Below are 22,500 nucleotides of genomic sequence, written 5' to 3'. Positions count from 1 at the left end.
CTTTCTCTCTCTCTCTCTCTCTCTCTCTCGCTCTCTTTCTTTCTCTTTGACACACTCGCTCCTCACCCATCCTAAACGTCTCTCTCTCTCTATCTCTCTCTCTCTCTATCTCTCTCTGACTGTGTCTCTCCATCCATTCCAACCCCCGCTCTCTGTCTCTGTGTCTGTCTCTGTCTCTCTCTCTTTGGCCCTCTCTCCACCTCAGCCAACCCTCTTTCTCTGTCTCTATATCTGTCTCTGTCTGCTTGTCTGTCTGCTTGTCTGTCTGTCTGTCTCTATTTGTCTCTTGTCTCTCTCTCCATCCCTCCCAGTCTCCTCTCTCTTTGTCTCTCTCTCAAATGCTCTGTCTCCGTCTCTCTCATATTCTCTCTCTCTCTCTCTCTCTCTCTCTCTCTCTCTCTCTCTCTCTCTCTCTCTCTCTCTCTTCCCCCCCTCTCTCTCTCTGTCTCTCTGTCTCTGTCTCTCTCTCTCTCTCTCTCTCTCTGCCAGCCAATCAATCACTGCATTTTGTCTGCCTCAAAGACCTTTTGTAGCCGGCCACTGATGCGACGGTTTGGCATTTGACGTGGTGCATGCCCCATAATCCTCTTTCTTCACCCCCCATACCCCCCCCCCTAACCCCCCACCCCCCACTCCTGCCCCCCAAAAGCCCCCTTTCCTCGCTGCCGCTAGTTGGAGGAGCATTGGCGATGCTGCTTTCCTCCTGATACACACACATACATGCGCGGGTGCGCACGCGCACACACGCGCACGCGCACACACATACACACACGCACACACACACTCTCTCTCTCTCTCTCCATCTTTCACGCAAACAGTTGCAATCACACACACACACACACACACACACACACACACACACTCACACACACACACGCGCCCATACACACGCACACACATACTCATATGCACGCACGTACACACACATGCGTACACACGCGTATGCACGCATACACATAGTCCACAGACGTAGACACGCTCGCACGCACGCATGCACATAGAGACACACAATTACGAATCACACACACACACACTCATACGCGCGCGCGCACACACACACACACACACACACACACTCCCTCTCTCCCGCTCTCTCTCTCTCTCTCTGTCTCTCTCACGTTCGCACATACGATCGCGCGCGCACACACACACACACACACACACACACACACACTCACGCTCGCACACGTGTATTCACATTCTCACACACACACACACACACACACACACACACACACACACACACACACACACACACACACACACTCACGCTCGCACACGTGTATTCACATTCTCACACACACACACACACACACACACACACACACACACACACACACACACACACAGGGACTCCACCCCCTTGCCCATCATTGCGGCTGTCGCCCAGGTCATAGACCAGGTCAGGTCAGGCCAGGCCATGCGTGTGTGTGTGTTGACATGGAATATGTTTATATTACTCTGTGTGTTTGTGTGAAAGCAAGCAAATGCGCGCGCGTGTGTGTGTGTGTTTGAGATTGCCTGTGTTTATCACTCCTTTTCTGCGTATATGTGTGAGTGCGTGTGTGTGTGTATGTGTGTGCGCGTGTGGGTTTGTGTTTGTGCGTGCGTGCGTAAAGGGGAGATATAATTGTAATGAACCGGTCAGCTGCCTCCGAGTGCTGGTGGGAGTGATGGATGCGATCTCTGTCTGTCTGTCTGTCTCTCTATCTTTCACGCACACAGTTACAATCACACACACACACACACACACACACACACACACACACACACACACACACACACACAGAGAGAGAGAAGCACACACTGACACACTTCCCCCACCTATCCAACACATGCATGCACATACTACTACAACAACTACTAGTAGTAGTTAATACTACTACTACTACTACTGCTGCTGCTGCTCACACACACACACACACACACACACACACACACACACACACACACACACACACACACACACACACACACACACTTCCACCGCCTCTCCAACACATATACATACATACTACAGCAGCTACTGCTTCTAACTATCACTATTACTACTAGTAGTAGTAGTAGTAGTAGTACTACAACACACACACACACACACACACACACACACACACACACACACACACACACACACACACACACACACGAGACAGACAGACAGAGATGGAGAGAGAGAAATGTGCTTTCAAAAAACAAAAAAACAGCAAGGCAGGCCACAGCTGAAACGTTCACGACACAGCGGACAGTGACTCACCGTGGGACAAAGGAGACAGTGGGGGGTCGGGGGAGGTGGGGAGAAGGCGGGGGGGCGGGTGGTGGGGAGTAGGATTTCGGGGGGGATGTGGGCCCGAGTTGGTGTTGAAAAAAAATAAAATAAAATAAAATGATAGTAATAGTAGTAGTAGTCATAGTGATAGTGATGATGATAGTGGGTACACACACAACATACTATTGATAAGATATAAGATGAAGTAAATGAGATAAAATAGTAGTAGTAGTAGCAGTAGTAGTAATGATAATAATGATAATGGATACATGTATATAGCACGCTATCCAAAACTCTGCCCTAGGTGCTTTTGCAAAACATGTGGTTTTTATTATTATTAACACTTTACGTCAATGTTACGTATAAACACTAGAATGTGACTAGCAAACTACAAACACACACACACACACACACACACACACACACACACACACACACACACACACACTCACACACAAACACACACACACACTCACGCACACACACTCACACACACACACAAACACACACACACACACACACACACACACACACACACACACACATTCTGTCTCTGTCTCCGTCTGTCTGTCTCTATGTGTGTGTCTGTGTGTGTGTGTCTCACACACACACGCACATACACAGATATATACACATAAACACAATGCATAGCATATAGTTATACATACACGTGTTGTGTTGTTCTGTGGCGTGATTTGTGTGTGAGAGAGAGGGAGATGGGTGTGTGTGTGTGTGCGCGCGCGCGCATCTGTGTGTGTGTGTGTGTGTTTGTGTGTAGGCGGGAGGGGGGTGTGTGTGAGACGGTGATGGATGTGTGTGTGTTAGAGGGGCATGGGGTGGGGGGGGGGGGGTATGTGAGAAGCCAAAATCAATCGGCCTTTTGGGCCATCTCTGCTCCGTCGGATTAGAACAAGGTCGCCTTGTACCGTTTTGTGTGTGTTTGTGGGGGGGGGGAGGGGAGAAAGGGGGCGTGGGGGACTCTGTGTGTGTGTGTGTGTGTGTGTGTGTGTGTTGTGCATGAGGGGGCTGGGGGCTGGGTGTGTGTACGTAAGATTATATCTTTTCTTCGTCCAGTATCATTTAAAGAGAAGTGAAATTGAGAACGAGTGTGCTTACTACTGCTACTGTTACTGCTGCTACTACTGCTTAAACTGCTGCTGCTGCTTGGTTGAGCGAGAGAGAGAGAGAGAGAGAGAGTGACACTGACACTAGTTTATTGAATAGGCCACAGCCCCTTTCTATGGGGGTTCACAGATACATTATTATTTACACGAGGGGAAAAAAATTACATTTGTATATTTTGGACTGCATTCAAGATCTGGGATCTAAGTTTAAAGGCATAGAAGAAAAAAAAACTTCGCAAAAACAAAAATACTCTCTTCTGGAACTCTCACAAATTCCAGATTATGAATTTCGTAATTGACAATATTCTGTGAATACTTAGATCTTAAGTCTTCATACTTAGGGCACTCCAAAGTGAAGTGAATTTCGGTTTCAGGTGAGTTACTACAAAATGGACAATTTCAGTTTTCTTGATTCCTTGAGTAACGGTATTTGTCAACATTAATTTTGTAATACTCCCATCCTAAACTGAGCAAGGGTGTTACGATATGTGTTCATCCATAAAACATCCACGTATTTGAGAGAGAGAGGGGGGGAGAGAGAGGGGGGGAGAGAGAGGGGGGGGAGAGAGAATGAGGGGGGCAGAGGGATATGGAGAGAGGTGGGGGGAAGGGATGGAAGAGAGTGGGGGAGAGAGAGGGGGGGGGGGGGGGTCTCTCAGTCGCTTCTGATTAAGCACAGGTTGGGGGGTATTGCGAAATCCCACAGACTGTTCTGAGAGTTGTTATGTCCTCTGAATGTTTGGCTCTTCTGTTTTTAAACAAACCGTTAGATCAGATCCTGTTAACAGAAAAGTGTGTGTGTGTGTGTGTGTTTGCTTGAGAGTGTGTGTGTGTCTTTTTGCTTGAGTGTGTTTGTGTGTGTGTGTGTGTGTGTGTCTTTTTGCTTGAGTGTGTGTGTGTGTGTGTTTTCTCTCTCTCTCTCTCACATCGACACACGCTTCTCTCATGGTGTGTGTGTGTGTGTGTGTGTGTGTGTGTGTGTACTGGATAAGGGTAATGTATAATACTGATCGATTTTCGGCCCAACGCTCGGTTTATATCACATATTGACATAAGTTTACGATTGAGCCGACAACAATGCGAAAGCTGTATTATCAGTGGTTTCTCCACTGCAGTGGGAAATCATTTACAGCTTAGTCTTTTGTGAAGGACTATGACTCTCAAACCAGGAGGCAAGATTGCACTGGCTCTTAGTGCTGCAGTCTTGGGTGGGGTGGGGGTGGGGGGGGCTTGTTGGCCTTTGGGGACCATCCCAACGCCGGCCGTCCTAAAACCCTCTTGGCCGAGATAGTGGGGATGTAACTTGGGGCAAGACACTCTCCACAATAACCGAATTCTAGCCCAGAGAGTCCAGGAAGGTAGTTGACGCTTCTGCAGTTCTGATGGTCATAGTCGGACACGACTATCATACATAATACTGATTGTCGGTCGTGTCTGACTATGAGATCAGCAGAGGAGGCAACGGCTGTTTGGGTTAGAATTCCATTATCGTTGTGGAGAGTGCTTCGCCCAAGTTAATAATAATAATAATAATGATAATGGTAGTTATATAGCGCTGAATCTTGTGCATAAACAAATCTAAGCGCTTTCGCACCAGTCATTCTCACGCACGCATAACTCTAAAACTGGAGAAACTAAAGACAAGGAAGAGGCAGGCAAGGGAGGCTATTTTGGGAAGAGGTGGGTTTTAAGGCCAGACTTGAAAGAGCTGAGTGTGGAGACCTGACGAAGCGAAAGAGGAAGTTCATTCTGATTGCAAGGTCCAGAGACAGAGAAAGAACGGCGGCCAACAGTCGAGAGTTTGAATCTGAGTATGCGTAAGTGGAGTGGATCCGAAGCTGATCGTAGTGAGCGAGATGGAGTGTAGAGGTGAAGGCAGCCACAGAAATAGGAAGGGGCTGATTTGTGAATACATTTGTAGCATAGAGTGCTGATCTTGTACTTTATTCGGTGTGAGACAGGGAGCCAGTGGAGATGTTGCAAAAGAGGAGTGATGTGCTCAGATCTTTTCTTTCTGAGGACGAGTCGGGCAGCAGAATTTTGTATGCGCTGAATTGAAGGGACTCAATGGATGAAGCAGTTAAACCAGACAATAGAGAATTACAGTAGTCAAGGCGAGAGAGAATGAGAGAAACGACAAGTCTAGATGTTGCGTCAATGGACAGATATTTCCGGATGGAACTGATGCGCCGCAGTTGACAGTAGCAGGATTGACATGTCTGATTGATAAATTTTTGCATGGACAGTGTGTTGTCAAGGACAACGCCGAGGCTCCTGACTGAACTGGACAGAGACATCCCCACTCTCTCGACCAAGAGTTATTTTCGGGCAGTCGGCATTGGGGTGGTTCCCAAAGGCCAGCAGGCCGTCAAGGCTACACAGCACGAAGAGCCAACGCAATTTTGCCTCCTGGTTTTCAGAGCCACGATCGACGGGCGCAATAGCCGAATGGTTAACTCTCTCCATACGAACGGCGAAAGAGACGACGTAAACAGCGTTTCACCCCAATTACCACCATCAAAATATTGCAAGCGGAAGGCTCTTATACTGAAGAGGTGAATGTTGACAAAGAATACCACAATTCTGACGACGGAAGCTAAAGGTTGGGTCATTGAGACACCCACTGGACATCCGAGGGGTCTGTGTAGAGGAGAAGAGAGGACTGGCCGTACTGAGTGAGTTAAAGCGTTGGACTTTCAGTCTGAGGGTCCCGGGTTCGAATCACGGTGACGGATTTTTACGATCTCCCAGGTCAACATATGGTGCAGACCTGCCAGTGCCTGAACCCCCCTTCGTGTGTATACGGCAAGCAGAAGATCAAATACGCACGTTAAAGATCCTGTCATCCATGTCAGCGTTCGGTGGGTTATGGAAACGAGAACACACCCATCATGCACACACCCGCGGGTTAAAAACGGCCATACACGTAAAAGCCCACTCGCGTATATACGAGTGAACGAGGGAGTTGCAGCCCACGAACGCAGAAGAAGAAGAAGAAGAGGAGGAGGAGAACCACGGTCCTTCACGAAAGACTCCGATGTAAATGAATTCCCATTGCTGTGTATTTGTATTTGTATTTCTTTTTATCACAACAGATTTCTCTGTGTGAAATTCGGGCTGCTCTCCCCCAGGGGAGAGCGCGTCGCTACACTACAGCGCCACCCTTTTTTTTTTTTTTCTTTTTTTGTATTTTTTCCTGCGTGCAGTTTTGTTTTTTCTATCGAAGTGGATTTTTCCACAGAATTTTGCCAGGAACAACCCTATTGTTGCTGTGGGTTCTTTTACGTGCGCTAATTGCATGCTTGCACACTGGACCTCGGTTTATCGTCTCATCCGAATGACTAGCGTCCAGACCACCACGCAAGGTCTAGTGGAGGGGGAGAAAATATCGGCGGCCGAGCCGTGATTCGAACCAGCGCGCTCAGATTCTCTCGCTTCCTAGGCGGATGCGTTACCTCTAGGCCATCACTCCACTCTGTCTTTTTTTGGTATGCATGGGTATGTGGTGAACTGTTCAGACCTGACACTGCAGCGGCTTACTTAGATGACTAATGGCAGCCGTACTTTGTTTTCGGGGACTGTCGAAACAGCCCACTAACAATCAGTTTGTGTGTATGTGTGTGTGTGTGTGTGTGTGTGTGTTCAGGAGTACGCTGTGAACTGCTCGGACCTGACACTGCAGAGGCTTACGTAGATGACTTAGGTAGCCGTAATATGTTTTCGGGGACTGTCGAAACAGCCCACTAACAATCAGTTTGTGTGTGTGTGTGTGTGTGTGTGTGTGTGTGTGTGTGTGTGTTCAGGAGTACGCTGTGAACTGCTCGGACCTGACACTGCAGAGGCTTACGTAGATGACTTAGGTAGCCGTAATATGTTTTCGGGGACTGTCGAAACAGCCCACTAACAATCAGTTTGTGTGTGTGTGTGTGTTCAGGAGTACGCTGTGAACTGCTCGGATCTGACACTGCAGAGGCTTACGTAGATGACTTAGGTAGCCGTAATATGTTTTCGGGGACTGTCGAAACAGCCCACTAACAATCAGTTTGTGTGTGTGTGTGTGTTCAGGAGTACGCTGTGAACTGCTCGGATCTGACACTGCAGAGGCTGTGGTCACACATGGACGTGTTCATCCTGTGCCACTTCTTCGGCTGGGTGACCAAGGCTCTGCTGATCCGTCACTACGGCATCCTGTGGACCATCAGCGTCATGTGGGAAATCACTGAGGTCTGGAGCTTCCTCCTGTAGATCTTCTTCTTCTTCTTCTTCTTCTTCTTCTTCTTCTCTTCGTCCCCCTCTTCTTTTTCAGTATATGCATACCTTTGTTGTTGTTGTTCTTGTTGTTGTTCTTCTTCTTCTTCTTGTTCTTGTTCTTCTTCTTCTTCTTCTTCTTCTTCTTCTTCTTCTTCTCTTCGTCCCCCTCTTCTTTTTCAGTATATGCATACCTTTGTTGTTGTTGTTCTTGTTCTTGTTCTTCTTCTTCTTCTTCTTCTTCTTCTTCTTCTTCTTCTTCTTCGTGTTGTCTTCTCCTTCTAATTCTTCTTCTTCTTCTTCTTCTTCTAATTCTTCTTCTTCTTCTTCTTCTTCTTCTTCTTCTTCTTCTTCTTCTTCTTCTTCTTCTTCTTCTTCTTCTTCTTCTTCTTCTTCTTCTTCTTCTTCTTCTTCTTCGTCGTCGTCTTCTTCTTCTTTCTATTCTTCATCTTCTTCTTTTTATTTTTCTGTATATATATATGTATATATATATATATATATATATAATATATATATATATATATATATATATATATATAGATATATATATATATCTTTCTTGTTGTTGTTGTTCTTCGTCTTCGTCCCCTTCTTCTTTTTCAGTATATACATACCTTTGTTGTTGTTGTGTTTTTGTTGTTCTTGTTCTTGGTTCTTCTTCGTCGTCGTCTTCTTCTTTCTATTCTTTATCTTCTTCTTTTTCTTTATATATATATATATATATATATATATATATATATATAGAGAGAGAGAGAGAGAGAGAGAGAGAGAGAGATGGCCTGCATGGCAGGGGGGGTAGAAAAAAAACACACAACAAAAACCGGTCATACACGGAACAGCCCACTCACGTACACGAGGGAACGTGGGGGTCACAGCCCCAAGAACGAAGAAGAAAAATAAAAGGAAGAAGAAGGAGGAGGTGGAGAAGTAGGAAGAGGAGAAGAAGAAGAAGAAACAGGAGGAGGTGGTGGTGGTGAAGAAGAAGAAGAAGATAGCAGTGACAACAGACACAACAGAAAACAAATGATGCCCAGAGGCAACCACTAACTGACTTCCGCTCATGCCAGCAGCATCCACCAGAGCAGGCACTACCGGTGATGAATAAATAATAATAATAATAATAACAAAAGCCGACAGAATGACAGTTGATTAGTGTATAAAAAATATAAATAAAATTTTAAAAAAGAAAGAAAAAGAAAAAAAATATATGTTGGATTTATTTGACTGACCAAATATTCAAAGTTGAATGGATTGGCCAATGATCTGTCAGAATTTCTCCTCTCCCCTCTGTTCCACCTCCCCCACCACCTTACCCACCATTCTTCTAAATTTTCTTCTTCTTTTTTCCCCCCCTTCGTGTTTTTTCTTCTATTAGGCCGATTACTCTGGTGATAATAAATTTAATCTCATGTTAATATTGATATTAGCATTTTTTTTTACTATATTATGTACTGTTTGTTTATTTGTTTTATTTCATTATTTCATTACTTACTGTTTATGAATGTTATTTGATAACAATTGATGATATGATTCATCAGCCGCCATGATAAAATTGAAGTGCAACGTTGTGAGCACAGTATAAGCTTTAAGCTTGTTGATGCTCTTTTGTCATTCATTGCATTGTAATCATGTGTATTGTTGAATAATTAAAGATTATTTAAACCAAAGAAAAAGAAAAGAAGAGAGGCAAGGCCTTCAAGACTCACTTGTGATACACTTTTTAAAAAAAATCCAAGCTTTTTATGTATTGAGTATAATTTCAGAATGTAATGTTTAAGATGAGAAAGATCAGTTTAAAGCAAATTAAGTCCCATAGCATTAATTACAGAGTAATTTCCCTTTTTTACTATCTGCACCAAAACGTTTGCAAAATAAATAAAACTTCCATGCTTAGCAAAAGAAGTTCCTGTTCGAACAAAAAATGATAATAATGACTGCTCTTGTTGTTGGGTCAGAATATCAAATCAAAGTGGCAAGTTTAGAGAATACAAAAAATATAAATTTAACAGTAAATGCAGTTTGCATATAATTAGGCTTCTTTTTTTTTCTTTTTTTTTTCTTTTTTTTGTGCCCATCCCAGAGGTGCAATATTGTTTTAAACAAGACGACTGGAAAGAACTGAATTTTTCCTATTTTTATGCTTAATTTGGTGTTAACTGACAAAGTATTTGCAGAGAAAATGTCAATGTTAAAGTTTACCACGGACACACACACACACACACACACACACACACACACACACACAGACAACCGAACACCGGGTTAAAACATAGACTCACTTTGTTTACACAAGTGAGTCAAAAAAAAAAAACCAAAAAAAAAAAGGCTGAGGTCTTTGACAGCGAAAGGCAATGGTGGTGATGTCCTCGTCGGCATTGACTGGGACGCTGCTGGTTATTGATCAACAGTGATGCCCAGCGCCTCCGCTGACAGCTGTTGCCCATTGACTAATTCACGTGGTGCTAATTACGGTTATGGAGGGGCTTGGCGGGGGGGGGGGGGGGGGGGGTGGAGGAGGAGGATTACGGTACGAGGTGCCGGTGCTTATTACGGTTGAGAGGATAAGATAATGATGGTGGTGGTGCTGGTCTGATGATGGTGAGGATATGATGATGACGATTGGCTTATTGATTACGGTGAAGATAATAATGATGATGATGATGATCATGATGCTGATCTAATTGTGGTGAGGTTCATGACGGTGCTGATGCTAGTTATGGTGAGAATAATGTTGATGGAGCTGATGCTAATTACAGCGGGGGATAATGTTGATGGTGATGCTAATTATGGTGAGGGTAATGTTGATGGTGATGCTAATTACGGCGGGGATAATGTTGATGGTGATGCTAATTATGGTGAGGGTAATGTTGATGGTGATGCTAATTACGGCGGGGACAATGTTGATGGTGATGCTAATTATGGTGGGGATAATGGTGATGCTAATTACGGCGGGGATAATGTTGATGGTGATGCTAATTATGGTGGGGATAATGGTGATGCTAATTACGGTGAGGATAATGGTGATGCTAATTATGGTGAGGATAATGTTGATGGTGATGCGAATTATGGTGGGGATAATGGTGATGCTAATTACGGCGGGGATAATGTTGATGGTGATGCTAATTATGGTGGGGATAATGGTGATGCTAATTACGGCGGGGATAATGTTGATGGTGATGCTAATTACGGCGGGGATAATGTTGATGGTGATGCTAATTATGGTGGGGATAATGGTGATGCTAATTACGGCTAGGATAATGTTGATGGTGATGCTAATTATGGTGGGGATAATGGTGATGCTAATTACGGCGGGGATAATGTTGATGGTGATGCTAATTACGGCGGGGATAATGTTGATGATGTTTCTAATTACGGCAGGGGTAATGTTGATGATGTTTCTAATTACGGCAGGGATAATGTTGATGATGATGCTAATTATGGTGGGGATAATGTTGATGGTGATGCGAATTATGGTGGGGATAATGGTGATGCTAATTATGGTGGGGATAATGTTGATGGTGATGCTAATTACGGCGGGGATAATGTTGATGGTGATGCTAATTACGGCGGGGGTGATGGTGATGCTAATTATGGTGGGATAATTGTGATGGTGATGCTAATTATGGTGGGGATAATGTTGATGGTGATGCTAATTACGGCGGGGATGATGGTGATGATGATGCTAATTATGGTGGGGATAATGTTGATGGTGATGCTAATTACGGCGGGGATAATGTTGATGGTGATGCTAATTATGGTGGGGATAATGGTGATGCTAATTACGGCGGGGATAATGTTTATGCTAATTACGGCGGGGATAATGTCGATGGTGATGCTAATTGCGGCGGGGATGGTGATGCTAATTATGGTGGGGATGATGGTGATGGTGATGCTAATTACGGCGGGGATAATGTTGATGGTGATGCTAATTACGGCGGGGATAATGTTGATGGTGATGCTAATTACGGCGGGGATGATGGTGATGGTGATGCTAATTATGGTGAGGATAATGTTGATGGTGATGCTAATTACGGCGGGGATGATGGTGATGCTAATTACGGCGGGGATAATGTTTATGATGATGCTAATTACGGCGGGGATAATGTTGATGGTGATGCTAATTACGGCGGGGATAATAATAGTGATGGTGATGCTAATTGTGGTGGGGATAACGATGATGGTGCTGATGCTAATTATGGGGATGATATTGACGGTGCTGATCAAATCACTGGTGAGAATAATGAAGACTGGCTTGCAAGTTACGGTGAGAATAACGATGGTGGTACTGATGCTAATTATGGTTGGGGGACGGTGACGGTAATGATTGTACTAATAAGGATGGCTAATTAATTGGTGCTAATTAAGGAGGAAGGTGGCAGAATGGTTAAGACGCTCGGCTGTCAATACAGAGAGTCCGTGAGGGTGTGGGTTCGAATCCCGCTCTCGCCCTTTCTCCAAAGTTTGACTGGAAATCAAAACTGAGCGTCTAGTCTTTCGGATGAGACGATAAACCCGAGGTCCCGTGTGCAGCACTGCACTTAGCGCACTGACAAAGAACCCATGGCGACGAGAGTGTTGTCCTCTGGCAAAAAATATGTAAAACGAAATCCACGCTGTCAGGTACATATATATATATATATTAGCATGCACTCAAGGACTGACTAAGCGCGTTGGGTTACGCTGCTGGTCAGGCATCTGCCTAGGAGATGTGGTGTATCGTTTATGGATTTGTCCGAACGCAGTGACGCCTCCTTGAGAAACTGAAACTGAAACTGAAATTATGCTAATCTCGGTGGGGATAATGATATGATGACAAGGGCTGATCTAATCGTGGTTAGGATAACGAAGGTACCGGTGCTAATTAGGGCGAGGATGATGATGAAGTGGCTTACTAATTACGGTGAGGATAGTGATGATGCTGATGCTAATTACGGTGTGGATAATGATGATGCTGGTGCTAATTAGGGCGAGGATGATGATGAAGTGGCTTACTAATTGCGGTGAGGATAGTGATGATGCTGGTGCTAATTACGGTGTGGATAATGATGATGCTGGGTGCTAATTAGGGCGAGGATGATGATGAAGTGGCTTACTAATTGCGGTGAGGATAGTGATGATACTGATGCTAATTACGGTGTGGATAATGATGATGCTGGGTGCTAATTAGGGCGAGGATGATGATGAAGTGGCTTACTAATTACGGTGTGGATAATGATGATGCTGGTGCTAATTACGGTGTGGATAATGATGATACTGATGCTAATTACGGTGTGGATAATGATGATGCTGGTGCTAATTACGGTGAGGATAGTGATGATACTGATGCTAATTACGGTGAGGATAATGATGATGCTGGGTGCTAATTACGGTGAGGATAGTGATGATACTGATGCTAATTACGGTGTGGATAATGATGATGCTGGGTGCTAATTACGGTGAGGATAGTGATGATACTGATGCTAATTACGGTGTGGATAATGATGATGCTGGGTGCTAATTACGGTGTGGATAATGATGATGCTGGGTGCTAATTACGGTGAGGATAGTGATGATACTGATGCTAATTACGGTGTGGATAGTGATGATACTGATGCTAATTACGGTGTGGATAATGATGATGCTGGGTGCTAATTACGGTGAGGATAGTGATGATGCTGGTGCTAATTACGGTGAGGATAGTGATGATACTGATGCTAATTACGGTGAGGATAGTGATGATGCTGGTGCTAATTACGGTGAGGATAATGATGATGCTGGGTGCTAATTACGGTGTGGATAATGATGATGCTGGGTGCTAATTACGGTGAGGATAGTGATGATACTGATGCTAATTACGGTGTGGATAGTGATGATACTGATGCTAATTACGGTGTGGATAATGATGACGGTGTTGATCTAATCGCGGTGGGGATGATGATGATGATGATGATGATACTGGCGCTAATTACGGCGAGGATAATGATGACTGCTGATGCTGTTTGCGTTTATGATAACGATGATGCTAGTGCTGATTATGGTGAGGAGGATGATGATGATGATACTTATGCTATAATTACAGTGAGGATAATGGCAGTGATGTGCTAATTGCGGGGAGGATAATGGTGAAGGTACTAATCTAATTGACGGTGAGGATAATAATGGTACTGACGCTGTTTACGGTGAGGGTGAGGATGGTACTTTATGCTAATTATGTGAGGGTAATGATGATGATGATGATGACGTGCTGTGCTGATTGTGGTGATGATGACTGTGCTGGCTCGCGGCGAGAATGATGTTGATTACGGTGCTGATGATGGTGAGGAGAGTGGTGGTGCTGATGCTGTTCCGCTTCTCCTCCTCCTCCTCCTCCTCCTCCTCTTCCTCCTCCTCTCCACCTCCTCCTCCTCCTCCTCCTCTTCCTCCTCCTCCACCTCCTCCTCCTCCTCCTCCACCTCCTCCTCCTCCACCTCCTCCTCCTCCTCCACCTCCTCCTCCTCCTCCTCCTCCTCCTCCACCTCCTCCTCCTCCTCCTCCTCCTCCTCGTTGTTGTTGTTATTCTTCTTCTTCTATTTCTGCTCCTCCTTCTTCTACTTATTCTTATTCTTCTTCTTCTCCTCCTTTTTTTTTCTTTTTTTCTTCTTCTTCTTCTTCTCTTTTTCCTCCTTTCTTCATCTCGTCTTCTTTTTCTTCTCCTTCTTCTTCTTCTTCTTTTCCTCCTTCTTCTACTTCTCATTCTTCTTCTTCTTCTTCTCTTTTTCCTCCTTTCTTCATCTATTCTTCTTCTTCTTTTTCTTCTCCTTCTTCCTTCTCCTTCTTCTTTTTCTTCGTCTTCTCCTACTTCTTCTTCTTCTTCTTCTTCTTCTCCTACTTCTCATTCTTCTTCTACTTCTTCTTCTTCTCCTTCTTTTTCTTCTACTTTTTCTACTTCTTTTTCTTCTTCTCCTTCTTCTTCTTCTTTTTCTTCTTCTTCTTCTCCTACTTCTTCTTCTTCTTGTCTTTTTCTTTTTCCTTCTTCTGTTCCTCCTCTTCCTCCTTCTCTCTCTCTTTCTTTTTCCTCTTCCCCGTCTTTTTTATTTTCTTCAGGGGTGCAAGTTCTGTAGTTGTTTTTTTTTCCTATCCATTAGAAGATTAGCCATTAATTCTACCCGCTCGACTCGTTTTACCCAACTGTTTAGACAGCCATTTTCTGTCTTCGGGCGTGTGTGTGTGTGTGTGAGTGTGTGTGTACATGTACATTACTGGGCAGCCAATATCTGCGTTTCCATTGCGGGCTACCTGAAACACCCCAGTATGGATGGAACGCTGAATTTTTTATGCGCATGTTCGATCTTCTGCGATCATGTCAGTGAGTTCCGGGAAAGTGAACACACACGTAACCCTGGCAGGCAGCTAGCATACCCCCCCCCCACCCCCCCCCCCAGCCAAGGGTACATGTTGCCATTTATAACCCCCTTGGATGTGTGATATGATACAGTATGATGCGTGATGTGGTGTGATGTGGTGGTGATGTGGTACAGGTGGCCTTCACTCACCTGCTGCCCAACTTTGCGGAGTGCTGGTGGGACACCCTGATCCTGGACGTCCTCCTGTGCAACGGGCTGGGCATCTGGATCGGCATGGTCATCTGTCGCAAGCTGGAGATGCAGGACTACCACTGGGAGAGTATTAAGTGGGTGTTGGTGTGTGGGTGTGTGTTTGTGTGTGGGTGGGTGGGTACCTGTGTGTTTGTGGGTGGATGGGTGTGTATGTGTGTGTTTGTGTCTGTGTCTGTGTATCTGTGTGTGGTATTTTTTGTTGTTGTTTTTTGGTGTGTGTGTGTGTGTGTTCGTGTGTTTGTGACTGTGTCTGTGTATCTGTGTGTGCTTTTTTTGTTGTTTTTTGGTGTGTGTGTGTGTGTGTGTGTGTGTGTGTTCAGGCAGGTTGTTGGGGGTGGTGGGGGTGTTGAAGTGTGAGTGTCTGTTCGTGTGTGTATGTATGTGTGTGTGTGTGTGTGTGTGTGTGAACGTTTGTTCACGTGTGTGCGTGTTTGTGTCTGTGAACGTTTGTTCATGCGTGTGCGTGTGTGTGTGTGTGTGTGTGTGTGTGTGTGAATGTTTGTTCACGCATGTGCGTGTCCGTATGTGCCTGTATGTGTATACATATCATTGTTGCAGTGACGTGCATGCGTTTTCTGAGTTGCTGCACACTCACCACTACAATTATTTACTGTGGATGGAAGTTTCTTCAAACAAAAGAACAAACAAGCAAAGAGACACTCACATAACACACACACACACACACACACACACACACACACACACACACACACATATATATATATATATATATACAACACACACACACACACACACACACACACACACACACACACACACACACACTCACCACTACAATTATTTACTGTGGATGGAAGTTTCTTCAAACAAAAGAACAAACAAAGAAACACTCACACACACACACACACACACACACACACACACACACACACACTCACCACTACAATTATTTACTGTGGATGGAAGTTTCTTCAACCAAAAGAACAAACAAAGAAACACACACACACACACACACACACACACACACACACACACACACACACACATATATATATATACACACACACACACACACACACACACACACACACACACACACACACACACACACACAGATCAATGTGTCCACACGTCTGCCCACAGGGACATCCACAGTACGACAGGCAAGCTTCGCAGGGCTGTTCTGCAGTTCACGCCCATCAGGTGAGTCCATCTCTAACATGCTGGCCTCAGCCACTGTCCTACAATACAGTGTGGAACGTTGTGTAACAAGGACATGATTGACTGCCCTACAATACAGTGTGGAGCGTTGTGTAACAAGGAGATGATTGACTGTCCTACAATACAGTATGGAACGTTGTGTAACAAGGACATGATTGACTGTCATACAATACAGTGTGGAGCGTTGTGTAACAAGGACATGATTGATTGTCCTACAATACAGTATGGAGCGTTGTGTAACAAGGACATGATTGACTGTCCTACAATACAGTATGGAACGTTGTGTAACAAGGACATGATTGACTGTCCTACAATACAGTGTGGAACGTTGTGTAACAAGGACATGATTGACTGTCCTACAATACAGTGTGGAGCGTTGTGTAACAAGGACATGACTGTCATACAATACAGTGTGGAGCGTTGTGTAACAAGGACATGATTGACTGTCCTACAATACAGTGTGGAGCGTTGTGTAACAAGGACATGATTGACTGTCCTACAATACAGTGTGGAGCGTTGTGTAACAAGATGATTGACTGTCCTACAATACAGTGTGGAGCGTTGTGTAACAAGGACATGATTGACTGTCCTACAATACAGTGTGGAGCGTTGTGTAACAAGATGATTGACTGTCCTACAATACAGTGTGGAGCGTTGTGTAACAAGGACATGATTGACTGTCATACAATACAGTGTGGAGCGTTGTGTAACAAGGACATGATTGACTGTCATACAATACAGTATGGAACGTTGTGTAACAAGGACATGATTGACTGTCATTCAATACAGTATGGAGCGTTGTGTAACAAGGACATGATTGACTGTCATACAATACAGTGTGGAGCGTTGTGTAACAAGGACATGATTGACTGTCATACAATACAGTGTGGAGCGTTGTGTAACAAGGACATGATTGACTGTCCTACAATACAGTGTGGAGCGTTGTGTAACAAGGACATGATTGACTGTCCTACAATACAGTGTGGAGCGTTGTGTAACAAGGACATGATTGACTGTCCTACAATACAGTGTGGAGCGTTGTGTAACAAGGACATGATTGACTGTCCTACAATACAGTGTGGAACGTTGTGTAACAAGGAGATGATTGACTGTCATACAATACAGTATGGAACGTTGTGTAACAAGGACATGATTGACTGTCCTACAATACAGTGTGGAGCGTTGTGTAACAAGGACATGATTGACTGTCCTACAATACAGTGTGGTGGTTGTGTAACAAGGACATGATTGACTGTCCTACAATACAGTGTGGAGCGTTGTGTAACAAGGACATGATTGACTGTCCTACAATAGAGTGTGGAACGTTGTGTAACAAGGACATGATTGACTGTCATACAATACAGTATGGAGCGTTGTGTAACAAGATGATTGACTGTCCTACAATACAGTGTGGAGCGTTGTGTAACAAGATGATTGACTGTCCTACAATACAGTGTGGAGCGTTGTGTAACAAGGACATGATTGACTGTCATACAATACAGTGTGGAGCGTTGTGTAACAAGGACATGATTGACTGTCCTACAATACAGTATGGAACGTGTGTAACAAGGACATGATTGACTGTCATAAAATACAGTGCGGAGCGTTGTGTAACAAGGACATGATTGACTGTCATACAATACAGTGTGGAGCGTTGTGTAACAAGGACATGATTGACTGTCATACAATACAGTATGGAACGTTGTGTAACAAGGACATGATTGACTGTCATACAATACAGTGTGGAACGTTGTGTAACAAGGACATGATTGACTGTCATACAATACAGTATGGAACGTTGTGTAACAAGGACATGATTGACTGTCATACAATACAGTATGGAACGTTGTGTAACAAGGACATGATTGACTGTCATACAATACAGTGTGGAACGTTGTGTAACAAGGACATGATTGTCATACAATACAGTATGGAGCGTTGTGTAACAAGGACATGATTGACTGTCATACAATACAGTGTGGAGCGTTGTGTAACAAGGACATGATTGACTGTCATACAATACAGTGTGGAGCGTTGTGTAACAAGATGATTGACTGTCCTACAATACAGTGTGGAGCGTTGTGTAACAAGATGATTGACTGTCCTACAATACAGTGTGGAGCGTTGTGTAACAAGATGATTGACTGTCCTACAATACAGTGTGGAACGTTGTGTAACAAGGACATGATTGACTGTCATACAATACAGTGTGGAGCGTTGTGTAACAAGGACATGACTGTCATACAATACAGTGTGGAGCGTTGTGTAACAAGGACATGACTGTCATACAATACAGTGTGGAGCGTTGTGTAACAAGGACATGATTGACTGTCATACAATACAGTGTGGAATGTTGTGTAACAAGGACATGATTGACTGTCACACAATACAGTGTGGAACGTTGTGTAACAAGGACATGATTGACTGTCATACAATACAGTGTGGAGCGTTGTGTAACAAGATGATTGACTGTCCTACAATACAGTATGGAACGTTGTGTAACAAGGACATGATTGATTGTCCTACAATACAGTATGGAACGTTGTGTAACAAGGACATGATTGATTGTCCTACAATACAGTATGGAACGTTGTGTAACAAGGACATGATTGACTGTCATACAATACAGTGTGGAACGTTGTGTAACAAGGACATGATTGACTGTCATACAATACAGTGTGGAACGTTGTGTAACAAGGACATGATTGACTGTCATACAATACAGTATGGAACGTTGTGTAACAAGGACATGATTGACTGTCATACAATACAGTGTGGAGCGTTGTGTAACAAGGACATGATTGACTGTCATACAATACAGTATGGAACGTTGTGTAACAAGGACATGATTGACTGTCATACAATACAGTATGGAACGTTGTGTAACAAGGACATGATTGACTGTCCTACAATACAGTGTGGAGCGTTGTGTAACAAGGACATGATTGACTGTCATACAATACAGTATGGAACGTTGTGTAACAAGGACATGATTGACTGTCATACAATACAGTGTGGAACGTTGTGTAACAAGGACATGATTGACTGTCATACAATACAGTGTGGAGCGTTGTGTAACAAGGACATGATTGTCATACAATACAGTGTGGAACGTTGTGTAACAAGTTTCAGTTTCAGTAGCTCAAGGAGGCGTCACTGCGTTGGGACAAATCCATATACGCTACACCACATCTGCCAAGCAGATGCCTGAACAGCAGCATAACCCAATGCGCTTAGTCAGGCCTTGAGAAAAAAAGGGGGGGGAGTGGGGCTAAATAAATAATAGATAAATACTTTTTTTTTTAAATGCTACTAATAATAATAATATGTATAAGGCGCAAAAACTTGATGAAGTCAACTATAAGCGTACATAAATAATTTTAGTAGTAGTAATAATAATCAAATAAGTTAAAAAAAAAAGACAACAATGATGATAAATAAGCAAATAAATGTGTATCAAGGACATGATTGACTGTCATACAGTACAGTGTAACGTGGAGCGTTGTGTAACATGATGTTACATTCTGGTTACAGGACGTGATTGACTGGCCATACAATACAGTGTGGAACGTTGTGTAACAAGATGAATGACTGTCATACAGTACAGTGTAACGTGGAGCGTTGTGTAACGTGATGTTACATTCTGGTTACAGGACGTGATTGACTGGCCATACAGTACAGTGTGGAACGTTGTGTAACAAGATGAATGACTGTCATACAGTACAGTGTAACGTGGAGCGTTGTGTAACGTGATGTTACATTCTGGTTACAGGACGTGATTGACTGGCCATACAATACAGTCTGGAACATTGTATAACAAGATGAATGACTGTCATACAGTACAGTGTAACGTGGAGCATTGTGTAACGTGATGTTACATTGTGGTTACAGGACGTGATTGACTGGCCATACAATACAGTGTGGAACGTTGTGTAACAAGATGAATGACTGTCATACAGTACAGTGTAACGTGGAGCGTTGTGTAACGTGATGTTACATTGTGGTTACAGGACGTGATTGACTGGCCATACAATACAGTGTGGAGCGTTGTGTAACAAGATGAATGACTGTCATACAGTACAGTGTAACGTGGAGCGTTGTGTAACGTGATGTTACATTGTGGTTACAGCTGGATCCTGGTGCAGTGGTGGCACCCCCACTCCACGTTCTCTCGTGTTGTGGCCTGTTGGGTGATGATCGTCTTCTGGCAGGTCTGTCTGCTAGTTTGTGTGTGTGTGAGTGTGTGTGTGTGTGTAGATGTGTGTGTTTGTGAGTGTGTGCCTGAGTGTGTGTGTGTGTGTGTGAGTGTGTGTGTGTGTGTTTGAGTGTGTGCGTGTGTGTGTGTGTGTGAGTGTTTGTGTGTGAGTGTGTGCGTGCGTGTGTGTGTGTGTGTGTGAGTGTGTGTGTGTGTGTGTGTGAGTGTGTGTGTATGAGTGTGTGTGTGTGCGTGTGTGAGTGTTTGTGTATGAGTGTGTGTGTGTGTCTATGTGTGTGTGTTTATGTGTGAGTGTGTGTGTGTGTGTATGAGTGTGTGTGTCTGTGTGTGTGTGTGTGTGTATGAGTGTGTGTGTGTGTGTGTGTGTCTTGTTTATTCTGTGATGCGAATTTGCAAATGAATGTTACGCAATGTATCTGCATCAATGTATGTATGTATGTATGCGTAATTGCATTTGGAAATGCTCTAGTCTCTCCGGAGATTGTGTGCGCAAATATTCATTATTGTTATTGTTATTATTTATCAGATCAGATTCTTTTCAATAATTAATCATTAATATAGTTTAATCGTTGTGTTTTTGTTTTTTGGTGGGTTTTTTTGGGGTTTTTTTTTTTCATTTCTGGTGATGCTAGGATTATCCTCAGTTTCATTTTGGAATTTTCATCCCAAGAAAAAAAAAGAAGCAATATCCTGAAAGAGGTTGTTGTTAACATGACTATAACTCCTAATGTAATTTATTTCGTTAACACATGGCCAGTTTTCTTTTGTGGATAGGATGATTGATCTTCAATGACAAAGGAGCAGTGAGCATCCGAATGACTAGCGTCCAGACCACCACTCAAGGTCTATAGTGGAGGGGGAGAAAATATCGGCGGCTGAGCCGTGATTGGAACCAGCGCGCTCAGATTCTCTCGCTTCCTAGGCGGATGCGTTACCTCTAGGCCATCACTCCACGTGTAAATATGTGTGTGTGTGTGTGTGTGTGTGTGTGTGTGTGTGTGTGTGTGTGTGTGTGTGTCTTTCCTGTTGCAGCTGTCAGAACTGAACACGTTCTTCCTGAAGCATATCTTCCACGTCCCCCCTCCCCACATCCTCAACCTCTTCCGGCTTCTGCTCATCTGTGTCATCTCTGCCCCGACCATCAGGTACACACACATTCACACATGTCTACACTACACACACACATCTACACACACACACATCTACACACACACACACACACACACACACACATGTCTACACTACACACACACATGTCTACACTACACACACACATCTACACACACACATGTCTACACTACACACACACATCTACACACACACATGTCTACACTACACACACACATCTACACACACACGTCTACACTACACACACACATCTACACACACACATGTCTACACTACACACACACATGTCTACACTACACACACACATCTACACACACACATGTCTACACTACACACACACATCTACACACACACATGTCTACACTACACACACACATCTACACACACACATCTACACTACACACACACATCTACACACACACATGTCTACACTACACACACACATCTACACACACACATGTCTACACTACACACACACATCTACACACACACATGTCTACACTACACACACACATCTACACACACACATCTACACTACACACACACATCTACACACACACACATGTCTACACTACACACACACATCTACACACACACTCACATATCTACACTACACACAGACATCTACACACACACACACACACATCTACACTACACACAGACATCTACACACACACTCACACATCTACACTACACACAGACATCTACACACACACACACACACACATCTACACTACACACAGACATCTACACACACACTCA

General features: G+C 43.9%; 1 protein-coding gene across 1 annotated transcript in view; it reads left to right on the top strand.

Annotated features, from left to right (window-relative positions):
- The window catches only part of LOC143277107 (phosphatidylserine synthase 1-like), a 102,955-nt gene that overhangs the window by 71,882 nt on the left and 8,573 nt on the right, over positions 1-22,500 (top strand). Inside the window, exons 5-9 of the mRNA XM_076581845.1 lie at positions 7,456-7,614; positions 15,135-15,286; positions 16,317-16,376; positions 20,524-20,605; positions 21,643-21,755. Of these exons, the coding sequence (XP_076437960.1) occupies positions 7,456-7,614; positions 15,135-15,286; positions 16,317-16,376; positions 20,524-20,605; positions 21,643-21,755 (566 nt within the window). The remainder of the gene's footprint in view (positions 1-7,455; positions 7,615-15,134; positions 15,287-16,316; positions 16,377-20,523; positions 20,606-21,642; positions 21,756-22,500) is intronic.

The sequence above is a fragment of the Babylonia areolata genome, chromosome 33 (assembly GCF_041734735.1).
Source record: "Babylonia areolata isolate BAREFJ2019XMU chromosome 33, ASM4173473v1, whole genome shotgun sequence".
Lineage (NCBI taxonomy): Eukaryota > Metazoa > Mollusca > Gastropoda > Neogastropoda > Buccinidae > Babylonia > Babylonia areolata.
The sequence above is the reverse complement of the archived record's forward strand: the minus strand, read 5'-3'. Positions and strand labels throughout refer to the sequence as shown.